This window comes from Budorcas taxicolor, chromosome 22 (genome assembly GCF_023091745.1).
Source record: "Budorcas taxicolor isolate Tak-1 chromosome 22, Takin1.1, whole genome shotgun sequence".
Lineage (NCBI taxonomy): Eukaryota > Metazoa > Chordata > Mammalia > Artiodactyla > Bovidae > Budorcas > Budorcas taxicolor.
Window position 1 is genome coordinate 47168979 of NC_068931.1, and position 24216 is coordinate 47193194.

At 43.0% G+C, this 24216-nt stretch overlaps 1 protein-coding gene across 6 annotated transcripts in view; it reads right to left on the minus strand.

Moving 5' to 3' along the window:
• The window catches only part of PIAS2 (protein inhibitor of activated STAT 2), a 94113-nt gene extending 86388 nt beyond the window's left edge, over positions 1–7725 (minus strand). For 5 of the 6 annotated variants that reach the window (XM_052660217.1, XM_052660211.1, XM_052660210.1 and 2 more), the window contains exon 1: positions 7642–7725. In XM_052660217.1, coding sequence (XP_052516177.1) covers positions 7642–7665 — 24 coding nt within the window. In that variant the 5' untranslated portion in view covers positions 7666–7725. Of the gene's footprint in view, positions 1–6993; positions 7066–7641 lie in introns of those variants that run through there. The other variant, XM_052660213.1, reaches the window with a different exon arrangement.
• Between the last annotated feature and the right edge of the window lie 16491 nt (positions 7726–24216).

Sequence of the window (24216 nt, forward strand, 5' to 3'; positions counted from 1 at the left end):
CCTCAGGACTGGGGAAACAGATTCCTGGAGGACACAATAAAACCTCATGCCCACCCGGACCCAGGAGAAAGGAGCAGTGACCCCACAAGAGACGGAGCCAGACTTCCCCATGGGAGTCTGGGAGTCTCCAGTGGAGTCGTGGGTCAACAGCGGCCTGCCGCGGGGTCAGGGGCACTGACTACAACAGTCCTGGGAGCCGCAGTGTGCTGGCCATCAGTCTTTTTGAAGGAGGTAATCATTACTACCATTATCCCTACCATAGTTTGGCCTCAGGCCACACTACAGGGAAGGAACACAGCCCCACTCATCAACACAAAATTGGATTGAAGGTTTACTGAGCATGGCCTTACCCACCAGAGCAAGACCCAATTTCCCCCCACAGCCAGTCCCTTTCATCAGAAGCCTGCCTAAGCCTTTTATTCTCATCCATCAGAGGGCAGAATGAAAACCACAATCACAGAAAACTAACCAAACTGATCACATGGACCACAGCCTTGCCTAACTCAATCAAACTATGAGCCACGCCATGCAGGGCCACTCAAGGCAGACAGGTCACGATGGAGAGTTCTGACAATACACGGTCCACTGGAGAAGGGAACGGTAAACTACTTCAGCGTTCTTGCCTTGAGAAGCCCATGAACAGTATGAAAAGGCAAAAAAAATAGTAAGACACTGAAAGATGAACTCCCCAGGTCAGTAGGTGCCCAGTATACTGGAGAAAAGCAAAGAAATAGCTGCAGAAGGAATGAGGAGGCTGAGCCAGAGTGGAAGCAACGCCCAGCTGTGGATGTGTCTGGTGGTGAAAGGGAAGTCCAGTGCTGTAAAGAACAACGCTGCACAGGAACCTGGAATGTTAGGTCGACGATCAAGGTAAACTCAGTTCAGTTCAGTCTCTCAGTCGCATCAGACTCTTTGCAACACCATGGACTGCAGCAGGCCAGTCTTCCCTGTCCATCACCAAATCCTGGAGTTTACTCAAACTCATGTCCATCGAGTCAGTGATGCCATCCAACCACCTCATCCTCGGTCGTCCCCTTCTCCTCCTTCAATCTTTCTCAGCATCAGGGTCTTTTCCAATGAGTCAGTTCTTTGCATCAGGTGGCCAAAGTATTGGAGTTTCAGCTGCACCATCAGTCCTTCCAATGAATATTCAGGACTGATCTCCTTTAGGATGGACTGATTGGATCTCCCTGCTATCCAAGAGACTCTCAAGAGTCTTCTCCAACACCACAGATCAAAAGCATCAATTCTTCAGTGCTCAGCTTTCTTTACAGTCCAACTCTCACATCTGTACATGACTACCAGAAAAACCATAGCTTTGACTAGATGGACCTTTGTTGGCGAGGCAAATTGGAAGTGGTCAAATAGGAGATGGCAAGAGTGAACATAATATTATAGCAATCAGTGAACTAAAATGGACTATAATCAGCAATTTTAATTCAGATGACCGTATCTACTACTGTGGTCAAGAATCCCTTAGAAGAAATGAAGTAGTCCTCCTAGTCAACAAAAGAGTACAAAATGCAGTACTTGGGTGCAACCTCAAAAACAACAGAATGATCTCTGTTCGTTTCCAGGCAAACCACTCAACATCACAGTAATCCAAGACTACGCCCCAACCACTAATGCTGAAGAACCTGAAGTTGAAAGGTTCTATAAAGACCTAACCATTCAATATCACAGTAATCCAAGTCCCCAACCACTAGTGCCAAAGAAGCTGAATTTGAATGGTTCCATGCAGACCTACAAGACATAGAAGTAACACCCAAAAAAGATATCCTTTTCATCACAGGGGAATGGAATGCAAAAGTAGGAAGTCAGAAGATACCTGGTCTAACAGGCAAGTTTGGCCTTGGAGTACAAAATGAAGGGCAAAGGTTAACAGAGTTCTGCCAACAGAACACACTGGTCATAGCAAACACCCTCTTTCAACAACACAAGAGAAGACACTACACATGGACATCACTAGGTGGTCAACACCGAAATCAGATTGATTATATTCTTTGTAGCCAAAGATGGAGAAGCTCCATACAGTCAGCAAAAACAAGACCGGGAGCTGACTGTGGATCAGATCATGAACTCCTTATTACCAAATTCAGACTTAAATTGAAGAAAGTAGAGAAAACCACTAGGCCATTCAGGTATGACCTAAATCAAATCCCTTACGATTATACAGTGGAAGTGACAAATATTCAAGGGATCAGATCTGACAGAGTGCCTGAAGAACTATGGACGGAAGTTCATGATATTGTGGAGGAGGCAGTGATCAAAACCATCCCCAAGAAAAAAGAAATGCAAAAAGGCAAAATGCTTGTCTGAGGAGGCCTTACAAACAGCTGAGAAAAGAAGAAAAGCAAAAACCAAAGGAAAAAGGAAAAATGTACCCATCTAAATGCAGAGTTCCAAAGAATAACAAGGAGAGATAAGTAAGCCTTCCTCAGCAATCAATGCACAGAAATAGAGAAAAAAAATAAAATGGGAAAGACTAGAGCTCTCTTCAAGAAAATTAGAGATACCAAGGGAACATTTCATGCAAAGATGGGCACAATAAAGGACAGAAATGTTATGGAGCTAACAGAAGCAGAATAGATTAAGAAGAGATGGCAAGAATACACAGAACTGATCTTTATGACCCAGATAACCACAGTGGTGTGATCACCCATCTACAGCCAGACATTCTGGAGTGTGAAGTCAAGTGGGCCTTACAAAGCATCACTACAAAGCTAGCGGAGATGACAGAATTCCAGTTGAGCTATTTCAAATCCTAAAAGATGATGCTGTGAAAGTGCTGCACTCATTATGCCAGCAAATTGAGAAAACTCAGCAGTGACCACAAGACTGGAAAAGGTCAGTGTTCATTCCAATCCCAAAGAAGAGCAATACAAAAGAATGTTCAAACTACCGCACAGTTTCACTCATTTCTCATGCTAGCAAAGTAACGCTCAAAATTCTCCAAGCTAGACTTCAACAGTATGTGAACCGAGAACTTCCAGATGTTCAAGGTGGATTAAGAAAAAGCAGAGGAACCAGACATCAAACTGACAACGTCCATCGGATTATGGGTAATGCAAGGGAATTCCAGAAGAACATCTATGTCTCCTTCATTGATGACACTAAAGTCTTTGCCTGTGTGGATCACAGCAAATTGTGGAAAATTCTTAAAAGGTAGTAATACCAGACCACCTACTGCCTCCTGCAAAACCGGTATGCAGGTCAAGAAGCAACAGTGAGAACCAGACATGGAACAACAGACTGGTTCCAAATTGGGAAAGGAGTACATCAAGGCTGTATACTGTCACCCTGCTTATTTAACTCACATATAGAGTATATAATGCGAAATGCCGGGCTGGATGAAGCACAAGCTGGAATTAAGAAATATCAATAACCTCAAATAGGCAGATGACACCACCCTTATGGGAGAAAACAAAGAGGAACTAAAGAGCCTCTTCGTGAAGGTGAAAAGAGCAGAGTGAAACAGCTGGCTTAAAACTCAACATTCAAAAAATGAAGATCATGGCATCCGGTCCCATCACATCATGGCAAATAGATGGGAAAATAATGTAAAAAGTGACAGAGTTTATTTTCCTGGGCTCCAAAATCACTACAGATGGTGACTGCAGCCATGAAATTAAAAGACTCTTGGCTCCTTGGAAGAAAAGCTATGACAAACCCAGACAGCATATTAAAATGCAGAGGTATTACCTTGCTGACCAAAGCCCATACAGTCAAAGTTATTTGTTCCAATAGTCACGTATGGATGTGAGAGTTGGACCAGAAAGAAGGCTGAGCATCGAAGAATTGACGCTTTTGAACTGTGATGTTGAAAAAGACTCGAGAGTCCCTTGGACTGCAAGGAGATCAAACTAGTCAATTCTAAAGAAAATCAATCCTAAATATTCATTAGAAGGATTGATGCTGAAGCTGAAGCTCCAATATTTTGGCCACCTGATGCAAAGAGCCAACTCACTGGAAAAGACTTTGCTGCTGGGAAAGACTGAAGGCAGGAGATGGGGAAGACAGAGGAGTGGATGGCTGGATGACATCACCGATTCATCACCGACATGAATTTGAGCAAACTCTGGGAGATGGTGAAGGACAGGGAAGCCTGGCATGCTGCAATCCATGGGGTTGAAAGAGTCGGACACGACCGAGCGACTGAACACTAGCACCCTGAAAGCTTCTAACACATGGTGCATTATTGTAACCATCTTTGTTGTTGTTGTTTAGTTGCTCAGTCCTGTCTCACTCCTTGTGAACAGAGACCACAGCCCGCCAAGCACCTCTGTCCATGGGATTCGCCAGGCAAGAATACTGGAATGGGTAGCCATTTCCTGCTCCAGGGGATCTTCCCAACCCAGGGACTGACCCGGCATCTCATGCATTGGCAGGCTTCTTAACCACTGAGTCATCCGGGAAGCCCAATGTGACCCTCATCAGGCTTAAGTGCTCAGCCAATCAGATCCTCTCTCCCCTAAGAACTGAAGGGAGTATGCTGGTATTCTGCTGGTCACCTGAATTGCAAGAGGCAAAATGTAGGGATGTCACACTCTGTCATGACTGGACAAGAGTTCTAGTACTGGCCCACAAGGCAGTCTCAAAAACTGAAATTGTCAGGCAGCCTCTTAAGGGTTCTACAGGAGTGGCCCCATCAAATGACGCCCCTCCCCCAAGAAAAGCAAAGGCACAGGCGTCACTAAAGCACAGTGAGGTCTAAATTCCCAAGATTCCTTCCCAAAATTCTGGATCTTCTGCATAGGAGACACTAGTATTAGCCAGCAGTGACCTGCTCTTGTGACATGGGCTTCTAGGAAGTGGCCCTGAGTCATAATGGACAAAGATAAAGGAAATCCTCTGAGCGGCATTATGAGCCAAACATGCAACATTCAGGTCTGCTAGCCATTTCCTCTACAGCCAAGAATTTAGGCAACAAACCAATGCCCATGATTTTTCCCCGTCCTTGAACTTACTTCACTATCCCTCTGATCGTCAGAATATACTCTGATTCAGAAACCATTTAGAAAACACTTAATGTGTCTTCCTCTTTTCCTCCTTTCTAATTCGATTTTTAGCCAGATGTCTGGTTTTCCCCTCAATATTATGTCATATAAGCAGGGTATCATTGTTTATCATTCACTTTAGTTCACAGAATGCAGGAGGACAGGTAGGGGACATCCCATGGACCTGAAGGAAACTGGACAGAGCAGTACAGCTTAGACTCTGAGGAACGCTGACTCTGAAGTTAAGACCTCTGAAGTTAAAAATCCCAGGTCTTCCTAGTATCAAGCTGTGCAACTTCCGTCTGGTTATTCAACCACTCTGGGCCTCACTTTTTATGAGAACTATTTAAATAAGTATGTATGTAAAGTTCTGAAACCAGAGCCAGGCACATAATAAAAACTTTATTATAATGGATATCTGCCACCATCATCAAGGTTTGCAATGAGGAGTGGGGAGACCTACAGCACATCTTCAAGTGCAAATGATGCTATTAAGTAGTATGGCAAAATCTGGGGTGATAACTCAACATTTGCATAGCTCATACCCTCCTCACTTCCGAAAATTCTGTTTCCTAAGGCAACCTGTCGGGGAGGGGCCATCTTCTAGCAAGTGCCTGGAGAAGCAAAGACAACTAATTTGCAGGAAAAAAACGATGAAGCTGACCCACAACATAAAATGGGAGAGAAGAGAGGGCTGAGGGCTGGAGACGACAATGGAGGGAGGTAAGGGGAGACAAAGACAGAGAAAAATCTTGGTTTTCGACTACTTTCCAGTTCCTGGTTCCACTCCAACCTATAAGCACTGCCTGCCTTTTCTGCCCTCCATTGTTGTTCAGTCATGTCCTACTCTTATGTAATCCCATGGACTCGAGTCTGCCAGGCTCCTGTGTCCATGGGATTTCCCAGGCAAGAATACTGGAGTGGGTTGCCATGTCCTTCTCCAAGGGATCTTCCTGACCCAGGGATCGAACCCCCATCTGCACTGCAGATGGGTTCTTTACCACTGAGCCACCAGGGAAGCCCTTTTTGCCTTTCACCAATAAATTCTCCACTTTTTATTAAACTGTGACCAACATTTGTAAAAGTCGAACACAAGTCTCGGGAAAGTTTTCATCAACGACAACAACAAAAAAAGCTTAGAAGAGGGCAAGTTACATATGCCCATTAGTACACAAAAACTAAGATAATACTGCAGATACAAATAACCACAAACTTGAGTATCCTCAATCCACTCTACATCTAATGCATTAATTTACAGATGAGGCTCAGGCCTTGTTGTTTCAAAAGCTCTACAGGTGTTATTAGCTCTACAGCTGAGACTCACCCTTACACTTAACCATATGAACACCCTTTACCTAGTATCAGGTTCTCTGTATAAACTAGCATAGTGCATAAAACGTATTAATATACTTTTCACTGGGAATTAAGTAATTTTTGAAACAGCTGGAAAGAAAATGGCAGGTACTATTCAAACCAAAACAATTTACCTTTAGATCAGAGCCATGAATACGTTCTTTTGCCGATGTTCACCAAACCAGCCAGGTAACCAGCCAACATCCCTTCCCCTAATACACCCCACTCCCAAATTCCGTAATAAACATACACACTGAATCTTTTACCAGATTCCACTTTCTTCTTATTCTGAAAAAGTAACGCTAACACCACACGTCTATGTTGTGCAAACTGATGGCAGTTAAAAGTTTCTATTCATCCGTTCTTTGAAGACTATTTTTTAATCAGTATTTCCCTCCTTAAGTATCTTATTTATGCCGTCAGTAACTCAGCGGGCCATTAAAAAAAAAAAAATCTGGCTCGTTTATCACAATTCTGTCTCAGGACTCTGAAGGTTATCAGCTCCGGGAAAAAAATACATACATATCTTTGCGTTCTAACCTCAACACAGCCCATTTCAAATCTCTACTCTACAATACAAGCGTATCAACAATAAAGTTATGACCTTGTTCTCATGACAACACGGACTTTGCGGAGTTCTTACCCATAGTACTAAGAAAAACACCAGCGTTTAAGGCCGATGACGAAAGGCAGGATTCCCAAAAGACGACGCTCCTCTCCAAGACGTGCAAGGAGCACTGGTGGGAGGAAGGGGCCTTTCTCGTGACAGATCGTCCTGAACAGTAACATCACTCCAAGGAGAGAGAGAATTCTAAAAGCAACTTCACGTTTCCGATAACAGCCTCCCACTCAAGTGAGTGGCCCGGAGACTGAAGAATCGCCAGACACGTACACCCCTCGCGAAGGTGGAAAAGCAATCCCTACTCCCGACTTCATCCCTTAAAATAAACGGGGGAAGTTGGGTCCCCACGAGCCCCTGGCGAGAGCAGCCGCGGCCCCTCGCGCCAGGTGTGCGTGCCCCCGACGGACCCCACGGGTCGGCTCACCCTGGGCCCCTGGGCCCGCCACCCCTGCGCGGCCCGGGCGTCCTCCGCCGCCGAGCGCTCCCCCCACGGCCGCGCGGGCGCCTGCTCGGACGCCGGCCAGGCTCGGGGCTCGGGGCTCCGCCAACCGCTCCCCGCGAAACAAGAAGGTGGCAGCCGGCGACGTTGCGGTTTCCCCGCCTCTCATCCCCTCCCCGCCCCTCCCCTCCCCCGCGGCCTCCGCGCTCCACTCCCGCGCCCCCGCTTACCCTCAACTCCTCGAAATCCGCCATTTTATACCACCCGCGGGCGCCGCCGCCGCTGCCGCCACAGCACCCCCGCCCGCTGCCGCCAACAACGCCGCCGCCACCACGGCCGCCGCCGCCGCCTCCAGCACCATCCTGCACTGGGGGCCGCTAAAGACGCCGCGGCCGCCGCCGCCGCTGCCGCCGCCGCCGGACCCGTCACGTGACGAGCGCTGGAGCCCCGCCCCCCGGCGAGCGCGGCCCCGCCCACCCAGCCCACAGCCTTCCGCCCGCGTCTTCCGCCCGCGCGCCGGCCCTCCCCGCGCGGCGCTGTCCTCGGCCGCTGGTCCCCGCCCTCTCCCGCGGCCTGCCCGCCTTCCCGCACGCCTTCCGGCCAAGCCGGGCCGGTCGCCGTGCAGCCCTCTGCCTCCGGTCCCCGGCGTGGATGCCAGGCCCCAGTTCCTGAAGCGCTGTGGAGACTGCAGCGCTACCGGAGGGCCTGGCGGAGGGAGTGACGGAGAAGAGGTGGCCTGGGACTCGTGACTGGAACATTTCGGGAAAATTCTTACGGGGCCCTTCCCCACGGTGGCTGTAGACAGAGGGGTCCACCCAAAATAAAGGCATCCCCTGGGTTAGTTGCGGCGGAACAACCTAAACGTGGATGTTGGATAAGCTATTGTTCCTATCTCATAGTGCAGGGTTGGTAAGACCTCTTTGGGTTGCCGATAGCCTCAAAGTGCTAACCTGGCTAGTTCTTTTCTGACTTTGAAGGGCGACTGAATGTCAAGGATTGCAGAGTTGAGCGGGCTGGGGGAGGGAAGTTGGGAGAAGTGAAATAGGAGCGCGCCCAGAAGGGCCCTGGTAGAGAGGGGTCAGGGAAATCAGATAGGTGGGAAAGATGAAATGCCAGAGCCAGAGACGATGGAAGTTTCACCTCACCCCTGAAGTGCTGACCAAGGATGAGACAAGGTGCTGAGTCAAGCTGGTCAGAAATTCGCTGGACCAAGTCTGGGATTCAGATTTCCTTTAAGAGGTGGATGGAGCCCATTTCAAACACCTAATGTTGACCCCTGGGCCAAAAATAGTTTTCCAGTCTGACTTTTCACCTAATTCCTGTTCATCCTTCAGATCGCAGTTTTAAGTATCACTCTTTCAGAAAGACCTGAACCCACATGGCGCCTGTGCTGTGCTTAGTCGTTAAGTCGTGTCCGACTCTGCGACCCCTATGGACGGTAGCCCGCCAGGCTCCTCTATCCATAGTGATTCTCCAGGCCAGACTGCTGGAATGGGTTGCCATGGGCTCTTCCAAGGGATCGTCCCAACCCAGGGATCGAACTCTGGTCTCGCACATTGCGGGCGGGTTCTTTACCACCTGAGCCGCAGGCGCCATTTTTTTTCAGATCCCTCTCTGACCACTCACAGGACCGGAACCTTTCCTTCCTGATGTTTTTACATGGTAATTGTGTAGGTCTTTGTGTAATTATTATATAAATAATTATGGTTTACCTTTTTTCCTTAAAAATGTTTTTAAACCCACGGGGGAGCCTGGTGGGCTGCCGTCTATGGGGTTGCACTGAGTTGGACACGACTGAAGCGACTTAGCAGCAGCAGCAGCAGCAGACTGTAATAACTGACAGATGCCTGAAAAATTGCTGTCCTACTTGTTTAGTGAGTAAAAGAATGAACAGTGTCAGGCTAGACTACCTTCTTCCTCTGGCTTTCCACCATTGATTTTTGTGGTCTCAGTTTGACTTAGTTTTGATTTTGGCTTATTCATCTTAGGCCTTGATTTCCACCTCAGAATTTAACATTGTTCAACGGACATTAAGTGAAGGCCTATGTGGGCTAGGAGCTGTAGGGGAATATATGAGTAGAATACAATACAGCCCTTCCACCAAGGCACTTACAACCCACAAGAGGCACTGACACGCAAAACCAAGAAAAGCCACGCTACAATTACTGAAGTGTTCATTGTAGGGTTGGGTAGCTTTGCCTGGAAAGAGTCTAGATGCTCTTAGACTGGCCTAAACCACAACTTGGTCTCACCAGGCCAGATTACTAATTGGGCATCTTTCCTAAACTAGACTCCCTAATATTAATTCAATATTTGTTTAAAGGAAAGGCTGAATGGTAATGGGTAAAAAGCAAGGCCCTTTTTACTGTCATAAACAATTTAGCTCATCCAAATTCGTAAATCCTACTCATCAAAAAGAAATCTCTGCACTTAGTTGGATATAACTTCTTTGTAGTGTGACATAATATATCCTTGGATGAGACTTGAGGAAGGAAGTTAAGTATCAAAGTCTCACCGTTACTATAGACCACATACCTAACTACCACACCTGCCACGTGTAGAACTGTTCCCCGAGAGGAATTCCATTTAATACAATTTTCTCATTACATTTTTAAGTGATTAAATATGTTAACACTCTATGGATTGAGGTTCTAGGCAGTTACCTGGCTGGACCACCCCTTTTATCTAGCTCCAATTAAAAACATAAGTATTGTAATTAAAGTTTCCCAAGTTTATACTACACAGACTCAAAAGTCTCACAAGTAGCTTTTCCACATATTAGCTGTTTTAACTATGGCAAAGTCTCAACTCTGTTTTTCTAATCTATTCCAGATCTCAGGATGTTGAAGAATTGAATGAGATCAGGAATTTTAGTATGCTTTATGAACTTACCTTTGATAGGTGATTGTTTTTGTATTTAAACAACTGATAAGCACACACCAAAAAAAGCTACTAAGCACTTAAATATCTATATGATATATTCTAGTACTTTAGAAAAGAATATTCTCTTTTCTAGTTGGATGATGCATGAGATACTGAATTTACTCTCCAAGCACCTGTCTTAATCCTTTCCCTGCCTATCTGTACATCCATCAGTCTCTTGATCTCAGTATCTCTCATTTTGTTTCCACTGACTTCTTCCTTTTTCCCTGTATCCATATTCAAGGCTCCTACATAGTTTCAAGCCACCTTTCTTGCTTTGCCAAGCACATATCTATTCTAATCAGATTTCTTCACACCATTTGCACTTTGCCTTAGCCTTTACTAAACAGTATGAAAAGAAAATGAACAATGAATTTATCTTTTATATTCCCATTTTTAACACAAAATTTGAAAGCATAACACGATAAATATACTTTCTAACAAGATTCAACAATTATTAATATTTGAACAATTATTAAGGTACAAATAACATAGGTAAACCCTCGTATCTTAAGTGAACTAGTCATTTAGTTTTGAAAACTGTTTATCAAGACACAGCACTTCCATCACCCCAGAAAATTCCCTCCTGCTCTTTCTCAGTCAAACCTCCCACCGGAAATAACCAATGATCTGATTTCTAATACTATAGAGAGAATTTTAAAATGAGACAAACTTCTTTATTTATTTTAAAATGCTGTTATAACCTCAGTGCCAAAACCCAGACAAAAATTAATTATCCTATCTAACATATAAGCAGGTTTTACCCCAGTAATGCAAGAATGGTTTTACCCTAGCTTATATGTTAGAGACTTGGTGACTTGGTACAACTCAACAACTGAAAACAAAATTCTGGATTTAGAAAATCATTAGCAAGTGCCAAAAGTAAAGAGTTATCCGGTCAAAATCATAGAAGGCAATATTCCAGACATTTAAGCTGAACATTTATCCTGAGGAATTTGACAATCCAAAAGTAAAATCTATAAACTGGGACTTCCCTGGTGGCACAGTGGTGAATCCACCTGCCAATGCAGGAGACAAGAATAGCGGGTTAAATCCCTGTGTCAGGAAGATCCCTCGGAGAAGGAAATGGCAACTCCCACTCCAGCATTCTTGCCTGGGAAATCCCGTGGACAGAGGAGCCTGGCAGGCTGCAGTCCATGGGATTGCAGAGTCAGACGTGACTTAGCAACTAAACAACGACAAACTGAAATATAACTTTTGCAAAGTCCAATAAACAACCCCGATATTTAATACAAGACCCCACAGAGTAAAGATAAACCGGAAATGTCAGCACATCCACAAATTGCATTCAGTTTTTATACTAATCAGTAAATCTCACTCCTTGAATATTGAAAAATAGGTTTAGGATGGTACTCTACAGACACTGGGCAGAAACAAAAATTCTCTCCAGGTAAACATCTATCATCTTCCTTGGTGGCTCAGAGGTTAAAGCGTCTGCCTCCAATGCAAGAGACCCGGGTTCAGTCCCTGGGTCGGGAAGATCCTATCACTCCAAACCTCAAATTAACCTACAGATTATTTTCCAAGTTAAATGACTAACACATAATCAAAAATCAGAAAAAGACTGCAATAAAAACATGCTTACACAAGTAAGTAAATTAACAAGCAAACCTTGAAAAAAATTATACTCTAGAATTAAGAAGTTAAAGACCTAAATGGATAGGTTTAATAGTATATTACACACAATTTAAGAGAATAATCTGAACATGTTAGAAGACTAGAATGAAGCTAAGGGAAACAAAAAGATGGAAAATGTGTAAGAAAATGTTAGACATAAATTTGAGACAGAAGATAATGTTAAAAAAGTCTACCAAACGTTTCACTGGAGTCCTCAAAGGGCAAAAAACCAAAATGAGGCGGAAGCAATGTATGACAAGATAAAATTGGAGATTTTCAGACTGATTAAAAAAAAAACCCATTGTGGGTAAAGGGTTAACAAAACCCTTTTCCTTTCCGCATGAAAACTTGACCTTCAGTTAATTTTCTAGCTCTTTTCACCTGGAAACATAATAGAGGTTTATGATAAAAATGACCTCTGATTAGTAAATTGCCTCTGGACCAGGAAGAACTATAAATGGTCTACGATTATAGACATGATGGAGCTACCATATTAGGGACTTAATGAGTTCAGTTCACCAGCAAAATACAGCAATTTTAAATGTGGGCAACCCACTCCAGTACTCTTGCCTGGAAAATCCCATGGACAGAGGAGGCTGGTAGGCTACAGTCTATGGCGTCACAAAGAGTCGGACACGACTGAGTGACTTCACTATGCACTTAAATGACATGTCCTTAATGTATCATACAGAACTACAATGAGAAGTAAAACAAAACCCCACAAGTATAGAGAAGCATTTTACCATACTATCTCAGTAATTGATACAAAAACCAAAATCATTAAAGATACAGATTTTTGTAACTGCATAATTAGCAAATCTGCCTTGGTCGCTACAAATAAAGTGCGTGCATGCTCAGTCGCTTCAGTCATGTCCGACTCTGCAACCCCATGGACTGTAGCCCCACCCCCACCCCCACGCCCGACTCCTCTGTCCATGGGATTCTCCAGGCAAGACTACTGGTGTGGGTTACCATGCCCTCCTGCAGGTGATCTTCCCAACCCAGTGATCGAATCAGCATCTCCCGCATTACAGGCAGATTCTTTACCTATTGAACCACCTGGTAAATCTCTCACAAAGCACATACACTCAGACCCTTCTTTCCCTCCTCAGAGAAAAAGGATTGAGAGAAGAATGTGCCTTTCTCGCTTTCAAGTAAGTCACATGCCTTGTGTGCAGCTTTATCAGAAGAATATCACGTGATTAATAAAAGACGGATGACTGTTTTTTCCTAAAGTCACCAGGAGAAATCCTTGTCCAAACACTGCAGTAGCTCCCTGCCAGGTGGGGTGCGCTGATTTGTCCCCAGGTCCCAGTTCTGATCAGACTCAACCATGTCTGTCTGAGGTGGGACTGTGAGAAGACCCAGAATGGGACTTGCAGAAAATGCATTATTTTAAGTACATATGGAACATTTACCAACATTGAGCATGATAGGGCAAGCCTCAACAATTTAAGAAATTGTGATAAAATAAACACAACCTAAAATTTACCATCTTAAACCCTTTCAAGTGTACAATACAGTGCCATTAAGTAAGTCACATTTTGTACAACCATTACCACTGTTCACCTCCTGAACTTTTTCACCTTGCTAAACTGAAACGCTATACTCATTAAGCAGTAACTCCCTATTCTCTTCTTCCCCCCAGCCCCTGACAACCACCATTCTGCTTTCTCTGTAACTTTACTCTAAGTACCTCATATAAATGGAATTACATGGTATGTGTCCTTTTGTGATTGGCTCATCCATAATGTAGCATATGGCAAAATTTTCTTCTCTTTTAAGGCTGAATAATATTCCATTGTATGTATATACCATATTTTATCTGTTTATCTGTTCATGAACAATTAGGTTGTATCTTAATCAGGTTGGGCTACTGAAACGACATACCACAGACTGTGTGGCTCAAACAGTTAACATTCATTTCTCATAGTTCTGGAGGCTGGGACATATAAGATCAAGGTGCTAGCATTTGGTGTCTGATGAGGCTCCCCTTCCTGGTTTACATTTGACCACCTTCTTATTTATTTCCATACATGATGGGGAGAGAGATCTCTGGTTTCTTGATCTTATAAGGGCATTAATCCAATCCTAGGGCTTCCACCGTCATGACCTCAACCAAACCTAATTACTGCCCAGAGGCCCCACCTCCAGATAGCATCACAATGGGGATTGAAGCATCAACAAATGGGTTTTTGAGGGACACCGACATTGAGTCAATAGTAGGTTGCTTCCACTTTTTATTGTGGCTAATGTGAACAAATCTCTCTTCTAGATCCTGCTTTCAATATTGGGGGGTATATACTCAGGAGTGAAATTAGTGGATCATATGGTAATTTTATTTTTTGAGGAGTTGTCATGTTTTCCAAAGCAGCTGTGCCATTTTACATTCTTGCCAGCAGTGTGCAATGGTTCCAGCTTCTCCACATCCTCATCCACCCTTGTTATATTCTGATGTTTAATAGTATCCATCATAATAAGTGTCAGATGAAATCTCCTTGTTGTTTTGATTTGCAATTCCCTAATACTTTGGCCACCTCATGCGAAGAGTTGACTCACTCGAAAAGACTCTGATCCTGGGAGGGATTGGGGGCAGGAGGAGAAGGGGATGACAAAGGATGAGATGGCTGAATGGCATCACTGACTCGATGAACGGTAATCTGAGTGAACTCCAGGAGTTGGTGATGGACAGGGAGGCCTGGCGTGCTGTGATTCATGGGGTCGCAAAGAGTCGGACACGACTGAGAGACTGAACTGAACTGAACAGAACTGAATGGTTAGTGATATTGAGCTTCTTTTCATGCACTTATTGGCCTTCAGTATAACTTCTTTGGAGAAATGTCTGTTCAGTCCTTTGTGCGTGCATGCCAAGTCGCTTTAGTCGTGGACGACTCTTTGTGACCTATGGACTGTAGCCCGCCAGGCTCCTCTGTCCGTGGGATTCTCTAGGCACGAATACTGGAGTGGGTTGCCATGCCTTCCTCCGGCAGATCTCCCCGACCCAGGGATCAAACCCAGTCTCTTATGTCTCCTGCATTGGCAGGCAGGTTCTTTACCACTAGTGCCACCTGGGAAGCCATTCATTCCTGTACTCATTTTTAAATCAGGTTATTTGGTTTTTTTGTTTCTGAGTTTCAACAAAATTTTAAAGGACTGGAAGCTGCTACAAGTCTCTTTCTTTTACTTCTTTATGACAAAGATTGTCTTGAAACAGTGTTTTATCATCTCTCAGGCTCTGATGAGATATAATAAGCCATGATGGGGTCTTCCCAGTGGTTTAGTGGGTTAAGAATGCTCCTTGCAATGCAGGGGACTCAGGTTTGATCCCTGTTCAGGGAACTAGGAGCCCACATGTCATGGAGCAACTAAGCCCCAGCGCTTTGGAGCCTGAGCACAACTGGAGAGCCCCCGAGCCACAACAACTGAGCCTGCAAGTGTTAACTAGAGAGTCTGTGGAGCGCAGCAAAAGATTCACCTGATGCAAGAAGATCCTAAGTGCCCCAATTAAGGCCAGACACAGCCAAATAAATAAATAATCTTTTTTAAAGCCATAATTACTGTATATACCCTTGATATGATGTGAAAGAATGGCAGTTTACCTCTGTGATCTTCCTCTCAAAACACACACCTATGTGAGAGCTAAGTCACTTCAGTCGTGTCCGACTCTTTGCAACCCTATGGACTGTAGCCCGCCAGGTTCTTCTGTCCATGGGATGTTCCAGGCAAGAATACTGGAGTGGGTTGCCATGCCCTTCTCTAGAGGATCTTCCCAACCCAGGGATCGGACCCACATCTGTTAGGTCCCCTGTATCGGCAGCTGGGTTCTTGACCACTAGCACCACCTGGGAAGCTGCACACACACACAACACACACACACACACACACACACACACACACACACCCAGTTTAATCATGGGAAAAGTTATCAGACAAGTCTCAGTGAAGGAGCATTCTATAAACCATTTGACCAGTATTCTTTAAAAGTGTCAAGGTGAAAAATAAATAAATAAAAGTGTCAAGGTCATTGAAAATAAGGAAGTGAGAGAAACTGTCACAGCAAAGAAGAGTCTGAGGAGACACAACAACTAAGCATGACGTGGAAGCAGTCCATATCCCTTTTGGCACCAGGGACTGGTTTCATGGAAAATAATTTTTCCATGAATAGGATGGGGGAGATAGTTTGGGGATGATTTAAGTGCATTACTTTTATGATGATCTGACATGAAGCAGAGCTCAGGCAGTAATGTGAGCAATGGGAAGTGGCTATAAATGCAAAAGAACCAGCTTTGCCCACTACTCACCTGCTGTGCAGCCTGGTTTCTAACAGGCCACAGGCCCATACTGGTCCATGTCCCAGGGGTTGGGGACCCTTGTAATACGGTATTCTGGCTGGATCCTGGTGTAGAAAAAGGATAATGGATAAGAACTAAGGAAATCTGAATAAAGTGTGAACTTTAGTTAGTAATAATGACTCGGTATTTGTTCATTAGTTGTGACATGCATGTGTGTGTGCCAAGTTGCTTCAGTCATGTCCAGTTCTTTGCAACCCTATGGACTGTAGCCCACCATGCTCTTCTGTCCATGGGATTCTCCAGGCAAGAATACTGGAGTGGGTTGCCATGCCCTCCTCCAAGGGATTCTTGACCCAGGGATTGAAAGCCTGTCTCTTAAGTCTCTTGCATTAGCAGGTGGGTTCTTTACCACTAGCACCACCCAGGAAGCCCAGTTGTGACATACATTAATACAAGATGTCAACCACTGTATAGTACAGGAAACTCTACTCAGTGCTCTGTAATAAGCTATATGGGCAAAGAATCTGAAAAAGAATGGATATTTGCATATATAACTGAATCACTTCACTGTACACCTGAACTAACACAACATTGTAAATCAACTATACTCCAATATAAGATAAACATTAAAGTTTTTTAAAGATGCTAATAATAAAGGAAACTGGAGTATATAGGAGGGAACTGTGTTCTATCTACAGAACTGGAATCTAAAACCTATTTGTCATAAAAAAATTTCAAAATTAAATTTGTCAATGATAGAAAGAGACTGGCTACTGGATTTTTAAAATATAATTTCAACTTTTGAATGATTGAAAAATACAAAATATCTTATCAATTCTGTCTGCAAGAATTTGAAGATATTGTCATTAGAAATGTGTTGACGAGGAAATACAGACAATTCAAACATTAAATCTGACCACAGAAGTCCTCTCAAGCTTTTCATTAAAACTCCTGAAGTTTTCTATTTGAAAGTTTTAAACAAATTTAAGATTTATATTTTTCTTAATATTTTAGTATTCCATTTTTCTTATAAAAAGAAAAAAGTAATGATCTTTTTCACCAAGCTCCATGTAGACATTCCTAGATCCCCTCCAGTTTATGAACATGCCTCAGAAATATTACTATTTTCTTTGTGTGCATGATCTGAAAAAGGTTAGGAAGCACTAACTTAGAGAAACTTTTATACATGCACATGTGCACCAGGAGATATGTACAAGAATATTTATTACTTCACTGTTTGTAACAGCAAAAAATTAAAATAACTTGTCCGTCAAGGACAGAATGACTATATGCATTGTAGTGTGTTCCTGCAAAAGAATGCTATGTTTAGAGTACGAAAGAAATGAATAAGCCAGAATTGCATATATGAATATGAACAACCCCCTAAAAAATGCTAAGTGAAAAAATCAAGTTGGAAAAGTTGCATACCTTTTATATAAGTTTTGCAAAAGGGAAAAATAATGCTGTATAGTTATAGATATGTAAATATGTGCTAGAAGTTCAAAAACATACATGCAAATGATGAGTATCAAAACCAGGAAAGTGGATCCCTCTGAGAAGAAGGGAATAGGATCTGGAGGCTATTCTTGGGGGTTTTACTATATTTGTAAAGTTTTCTCTCTTAAAAAAAAAAGATCTGAAGCAAATATGGCAAAATGTTAAGATACGATAGAATTGGAAAGTAGGTATATCAATCTATTATCCTCTATACTTGTGTGCTTGAAATATTTCATAATGAAACAAAACACATAAACACCCTAAATCTGATCATCTTAACTACTTCGCGGCTACTGCAGCCATTGTCCTGGGTGACCACAGTTGCCAACTGTCTTTCTATCTTTCTTTTTATCTTGTTCCACTCCATTCATTCTCCATGTAATAGCCAAGATGAATTTTTATAAATATAATTCTGATCTCACCATCTGCCTGTTCACAATCTTTTAGCAGGTTCACAGCACTCTAGAAATAAAAATTAAATTCCTTACCGCAGCCCACAGACCCTATTTATCTCTCACATTTAGCTCTCATTCTTCCTCCATTGTCATTATTTATTCCCTCAAACTGTGGAACTTCTCACATTATATTAATTCATGGTTTACGGGAACAGTTCTTCCCAGAGTCCCCACCTCCTTTAGAATATAAGTTCCTTGAAGGCAGGGACTTTGTTTTTCACTGCATCCCCATTGCCAAGAACATCATTTGATTCATATGAAGCATGAAATAAATATTTTCTGGATTAAAGAATGAATGATTTCATTTTCATTCAAATAGAGGAAGAATAAAATACTTCAGTGGTTAAAAATGATATAATCAAACACATGGAGTCTGAAAATGACAGGTTACACTCTCAACAATAACAAAAATTGCCAATGCTCATTAAGGATTCATTATGTGCATTTCCAAGCACTGGAACCACATACATCGTGGGGTACATATGAACCTTGCTTTCCTCCTAGGCCCTGCAAACCTATTTGAGATATGGGAACCTCCTCCCTAGCCACAGCTGATTGGATCTGGAGGAGAGGGGACTGAGAAAAAATCCATGTGTTAGCCAGAGGGAAGTGATCAGTTTCTTTTTCTTGAAAGTCTGTGCTGAGTGAAGTGTAGGCTAAAAAAGTTTAAAGAAGAGTCATGTTAATGGCAGGACATTTTTGAGTGAAAGGAACAGCTGCTCAGGTCCCTGAAGCTGCACCAGTATCTACCCTTTCTGAACCTTGCTGTTCAGTGTTTCTTTGGCTTAATGACATAAATTACCCCACTATTCTTCCAGAAAAATCCACCGCTTTCATTTTTAAAACTAATATGGGTAAGTTACTTTGTTTTGTTATTTATTCATTCTCTTAGAAACAAACAAAACTAACAATCTCTTAATCAAGGAAACTTGACTAGGGCAATCTTTCCCACACATGGTCCACTTTCATTCTGAGAAGGTGTTACTGTTCCCATTTTACAGATGAGGAGACAAGGCTTGAACATGTCCAATACCTTTCCTAAAATCGTACAGCAGTAAGCAATGGGGCAAGATTCCTATCCTGGTCTATGTGGCTGAATGTGGCTGCAGGAATGGAAGCAGGAAAACTGTTCACAGATCAAGTTAGGAAGATGGGGCAAACACTTTGATACCATTTAAGGTAAATTAGAAAGTGACATTGATAACAGAGACAGAGTAAAAACCAGGTTTCATTCTATTTTTGGATAAGATCCAGTAAAACCTCTCTATTCTTATATTTCAACAACTGTTGGCAGAGAGACATTTATACCAACACAGAGTGTCTATATGATTAAAACTTTTTCCACCGACAGAGCTGACAGTTTTAAAAGAATGACAAGATGCACTTTTTTTTTTAAGGATACATTCTTCTTAAGCAACATAAAAAATAGTTTTGGGGGAGCAAGTGAGCAAGGGAAATTGTTGTTTTATCTCTTTCCCACCTGCTGCAGCAAGGGCCCCAATAATGCCTTGCCTGAATTTCCTGTCTGACCTCTAGTCAATTTCTATTGATTGAGGAAGGCCAGTAACACTGGCCATTATCAGCTTTAGGTCTCCTAATGTAGGACTGTTGTCCCCTTCTGGGGAGAGGTTCTTGGGACCTCCTGGACCACTGGATGCAACTTCCCTGTGGGTGACAAGTGGCCACCTGACCATCTTGTTTCAGCGTCACCAAGGTTGGGAAGTCTGCCTTCCTGGCTTCTGGGGGCCTCAGTACCCTCATCCAGGCAATGCTTTTCCCTCCAACTTGTCCTTTTCCTTCTTCTGAAGCCTCTTTACTTCTCGCTGCCTCTCCTCTCTCTGTTCCATCTTTTTGAGAGAGTAGACTTCGGGCAGCTACAGCATCACTTTTCAACTTGTGAGACCTGCCCCCTCTAGCTGGCATGGCTCACCTTGATGAGTGACAAGCAGAAGTGGGAGAGGTGTGTCTTACACAGACCCTGGTTCAGCAGGCTCTCCCTGACTGGAGTGATAGAGGTTTAAATCTCATATTGTGTAGTCCTGTCTTTTTCTAGTAATCTCCTCTTTATTTTGCTGTTGTCTCTTTTTCCTTTTTCAGTCTTTTCCGTCCCTCCTTCCTTGACCTCTCTCTTGATCCTTAAAGGGGACTCCCCTTTAATCTGAAAACTTCTGTCTTTAAGTTTTTGTCATTGGTTTGTTTGTTTTATGTAGTTTTGTCTGTCCAACTGCTCCTGCAATTCTCTGCCAAAATTGTGGGCATAGTGGAGCATTTAAATCTTGAAATACAGCTGCAGCCCTCATTGCCTGAAACACCAGCCTTGAGTTACTCTGTGGGATTTTAAAGAACAAAAACAAAAGAAAGGAGTTTGTATTTTTCCCTCTTCTGCTTTTGCAATGTAAGTGTTCTACCTGGGCTCGAGGAGCTTGCATTTCTCTCCTCTCTGCCATTGCAATGTAACTGTTCTTTCTGCCTGAGCTCAGCAGGGCTTGCATCTCTGTTCTGGGCCTTGGAGTGTTAACTATTCTGCCTGGGCTCTCAGGAATTACCTGACTCTTCTGGAGGTGCCCCAGACGGAGGGGGAAAAAAGGGACCATTTTCAATTCAAGTGGGAAAACTATGAACTCTCTGGCTCTATCTTTATGTAAAAATTAACTTGTAAATGAGCTGTATTTAATTGGCTTAAAGGAAACTGAGTTCTCACATACATTGTTGGAAATATAAAGGAGGCTCACCAGAATACAACTTGTGTTCATGTGATCTGGGAAATATTCAATATTTAATTAATATCTGATCTTGGAGCTAGCTTAAGCTTATGGATTTAATTAATATAAACCTGTCTTTAGAGTCATCAGAATTAAGTATAACACATTAATTTTTCCTAGGGTTCCTAGAAGTCAATAAGAACATTTGTTTTTATTATGAAATTTGTCAACAGGAAAAATAACCTGATATGATTAAATTTTCAAGTAAATATAACTGGGATAAGAAATTTGCGGCAAAGTCTACAGAAATAATTATGTTTTAGAAACGTCCATCTGAAACAGTCTCTCTAAATCTTGGTAAATTAAAATTAAGTTAAATGATAAGAATTCATTGAGTATCCAGGCCATTTCAAATAATTTAAACTATTGGGAAGGTTAAGTTTCTAAACAGGTCTAAAATTGACCTACTTTTGTCTTCTTGTGAGAGAGAACCTAAAGCTCTTTGGTGCCACTTTGAGATGTTCTCTACCAATCTATAGACTGCTGATGTAAAGACATGGTTGCTTAAGCAAAGTAGGATGTGTGTTTTCAGAAAAGAAGGTATGAGGAATGGAAATATATTTTGTTAAAGGAAAAAAGGTGATTTTTGTCCTAAAGCCGGTTATTTCTAAATGGGAAGAATAAGGGACAAAGTATGACTACAGCAAGTTCATGAGGTCTGCAGAAGAGGAACACTGAGAAAAGAATTTTATATGTGTTCAGGATTTTCTAAGGTTGGATTAAATTTAATTAGGTGAATGGATTTTGTTAAGAGCAAGCTGATGCAAGACTGGATTTAGTTTGTCTCTTTCATAAAAGAACAAAGTTTTCCTGGAATGCTGCCTTTGATATCAGATTATGTGAGTTTCTGTGTCTTTAAGTGATCTGTTTTTTTTTTTTTTTTCAATTTTATTTCTTTATTTTTGGCTGCCCTGAATCTTCACTGCTGCATGGGTTTTTTCTAGTTGCAGTGAGTGGGAGCTACTTTTTGTTGCAGTGCACGAGTTTCTCATTGTGACGACTTCTCTCGTGTAGCATGGGCTCTAGGCACATGGGCTCAGCTGCTCCACGACCTCTGGGATCTTCCTGAACCAGGGATCAAATCCACGTCCCCTGCATTGGCAGGCAGATTCTTAATCCCTGGACCAGGGAAGTCCTGTAATTGTTTTTGAAATCTTCTCTTTTTTCACCTAACTCAAGGGATAATTGTTCCACAGTGGCCTTTGAGTCTATCAGACCAGGTGTTTTAAAGCTTTTCGAAAGTTTTGACAGACTTCCCAAATATCAGATTCTACTTAAAGTTCTTTTAATCTTCAACTACTTCGAGGGGGTCCTTCAAAGTGCTACTGGAGCATCCCAAAAAGACATTCTAATCTCAGTGGGATGGTATGTTAAATGACATGGGAAACATTGTCCAGACTGATGCCTATGTCAGAAAGAATCATCAGGCTCTCCCCAGTTTTATCACAGTCACCAAGCAGATAGGGGAGAGGATTTGGGGATTTTCTGCTCTCTAGTCTCTCACCTTAATCTATGTCCAAAAAAATCCCCTATGGGAATACTCCCAGCTCTAGGGCCTCAGGTCCTGACCCCCAAGGCATTTTCCATTGCATCCAACTCCAGTTGCTCCAGGAGTTCCATTTTGCAGCTCTAAGATCCCTTTCACTTTCGGCCTTGGCAGCCTCATACTTTGTTACAGACTACCTATTGGGCTGGCTAAGCAGTCCATGTCCTACGCTTTATAGATGCTCAATCTCAAGGAATATAGCCCAACATAAGAAAATTGTTATCAGACATAAGCTTTATAGACAATAGATCTCCCTCAAGGAAAGCCCTGGCTACACGCTGGCACTGGTTCAAACATCCCCTATTGAGGACACTTGGCACAAGGGACTGGATCAACCAGAGGCACCTGAATAGGAATCAGTGGGAGAGTACAGGATGCTGAGAATCCCATTAGGTAAGGGGAATTCAGAGGACACTCTGATCCCCTTTAGACAGAAAGATCCTAGTAAATGTCTCTGAGCGTCATTTCCAGGAGTGCTCTCAGTTGCAGGTTACTCAGTATGGGAGGATCCTCTTCTAAGCCAGAAGAAACACCTCTGGAATGTATCTTTAAAAACTGGAAATTTAAAAAAAAAATGTGCTGAAAAGGGGCAAACTTAAACTCTGCCATGACACTGTCTGTTAAGTTGGTGGGACAGAGAAAAATGGCCTGAAAATGGGTCTCTAAATTACAATACTGCCTTGCAATTGGATCTTTACTGTCGTCACAAGATGGGGAAATGGACTGAAGTTCCATATAGCCAAGTCTTCATGGTCCTTTACCAAAACCCTGCTCCATGTGGCCTGGGGAATCAGAAAACACTCCCGACATTTTAGATGATTCCCTTTTAACCTGCCTCAACTTTCAGGGTGAAACCAAGTTTCCCCTTCTTCTCTGGAGCCACCTATTTCTTCAGAGGCACCTACTTCTCCAGATATCTCTGACCAATCCCACACTCCACCTCCCTATGTTCATTTATATCCCATTACCCTAGGAAGGAGACAGTAATCCCTCTGGGGTAACCCATAGTGGAAATTCCTATTACCCCAAATCCAGCTCCAACCAGTCAATCCTAAAGGAAATCAGTCCTGAATATTCACTGGAAGGACTGGTGCTGAAGCTAAAACTCCAATACTTTGGCCACCTGATGCGAAGAACTAACTCATTTGGAAAGACCCTGATGCTGGGAAAGATTGATGGCGGTAGGAGAAGGGGACAACAGAGGATGAGATGGTTGGATAGCATCACCGACTCAATGGACGTAAGTTTGAGTAAACTCCGGGAGTTGGCAATGGACGGGAGGCCTGGCGTGCTGCAGTCCCTGGGATCACAAAGAGTTGGACACAACTGAATGAAATGAACTGAACTGAACTGAGAGGGGTGCACTGACCACCTTGCCAGGGACCAATCTGAACATTTTGTTATTGGTGGAGATGACCGTCTCTTCCAAATCAGTAGCCCTGCTAGAGTTATAATTCCCAGGAGGGAACAGAAGCCAGATAGCGCATGATCCAATGTGTATTAGAAGGGATGAGGAAGTATATAAAAAAGCCGGTTAACTGGCTTTATGAAAACATTAAAGGAGTGACCCAAGAAGATAAAGAAAATCCAACCCTCTTTCAGGGGCAGCTTGTGAGGGCTTTTAGAACATTTACTAACATTGATCCTTCCACTCCTGAGGGCCAATCCCTACTGGGACAACAGTCCGCCCGAA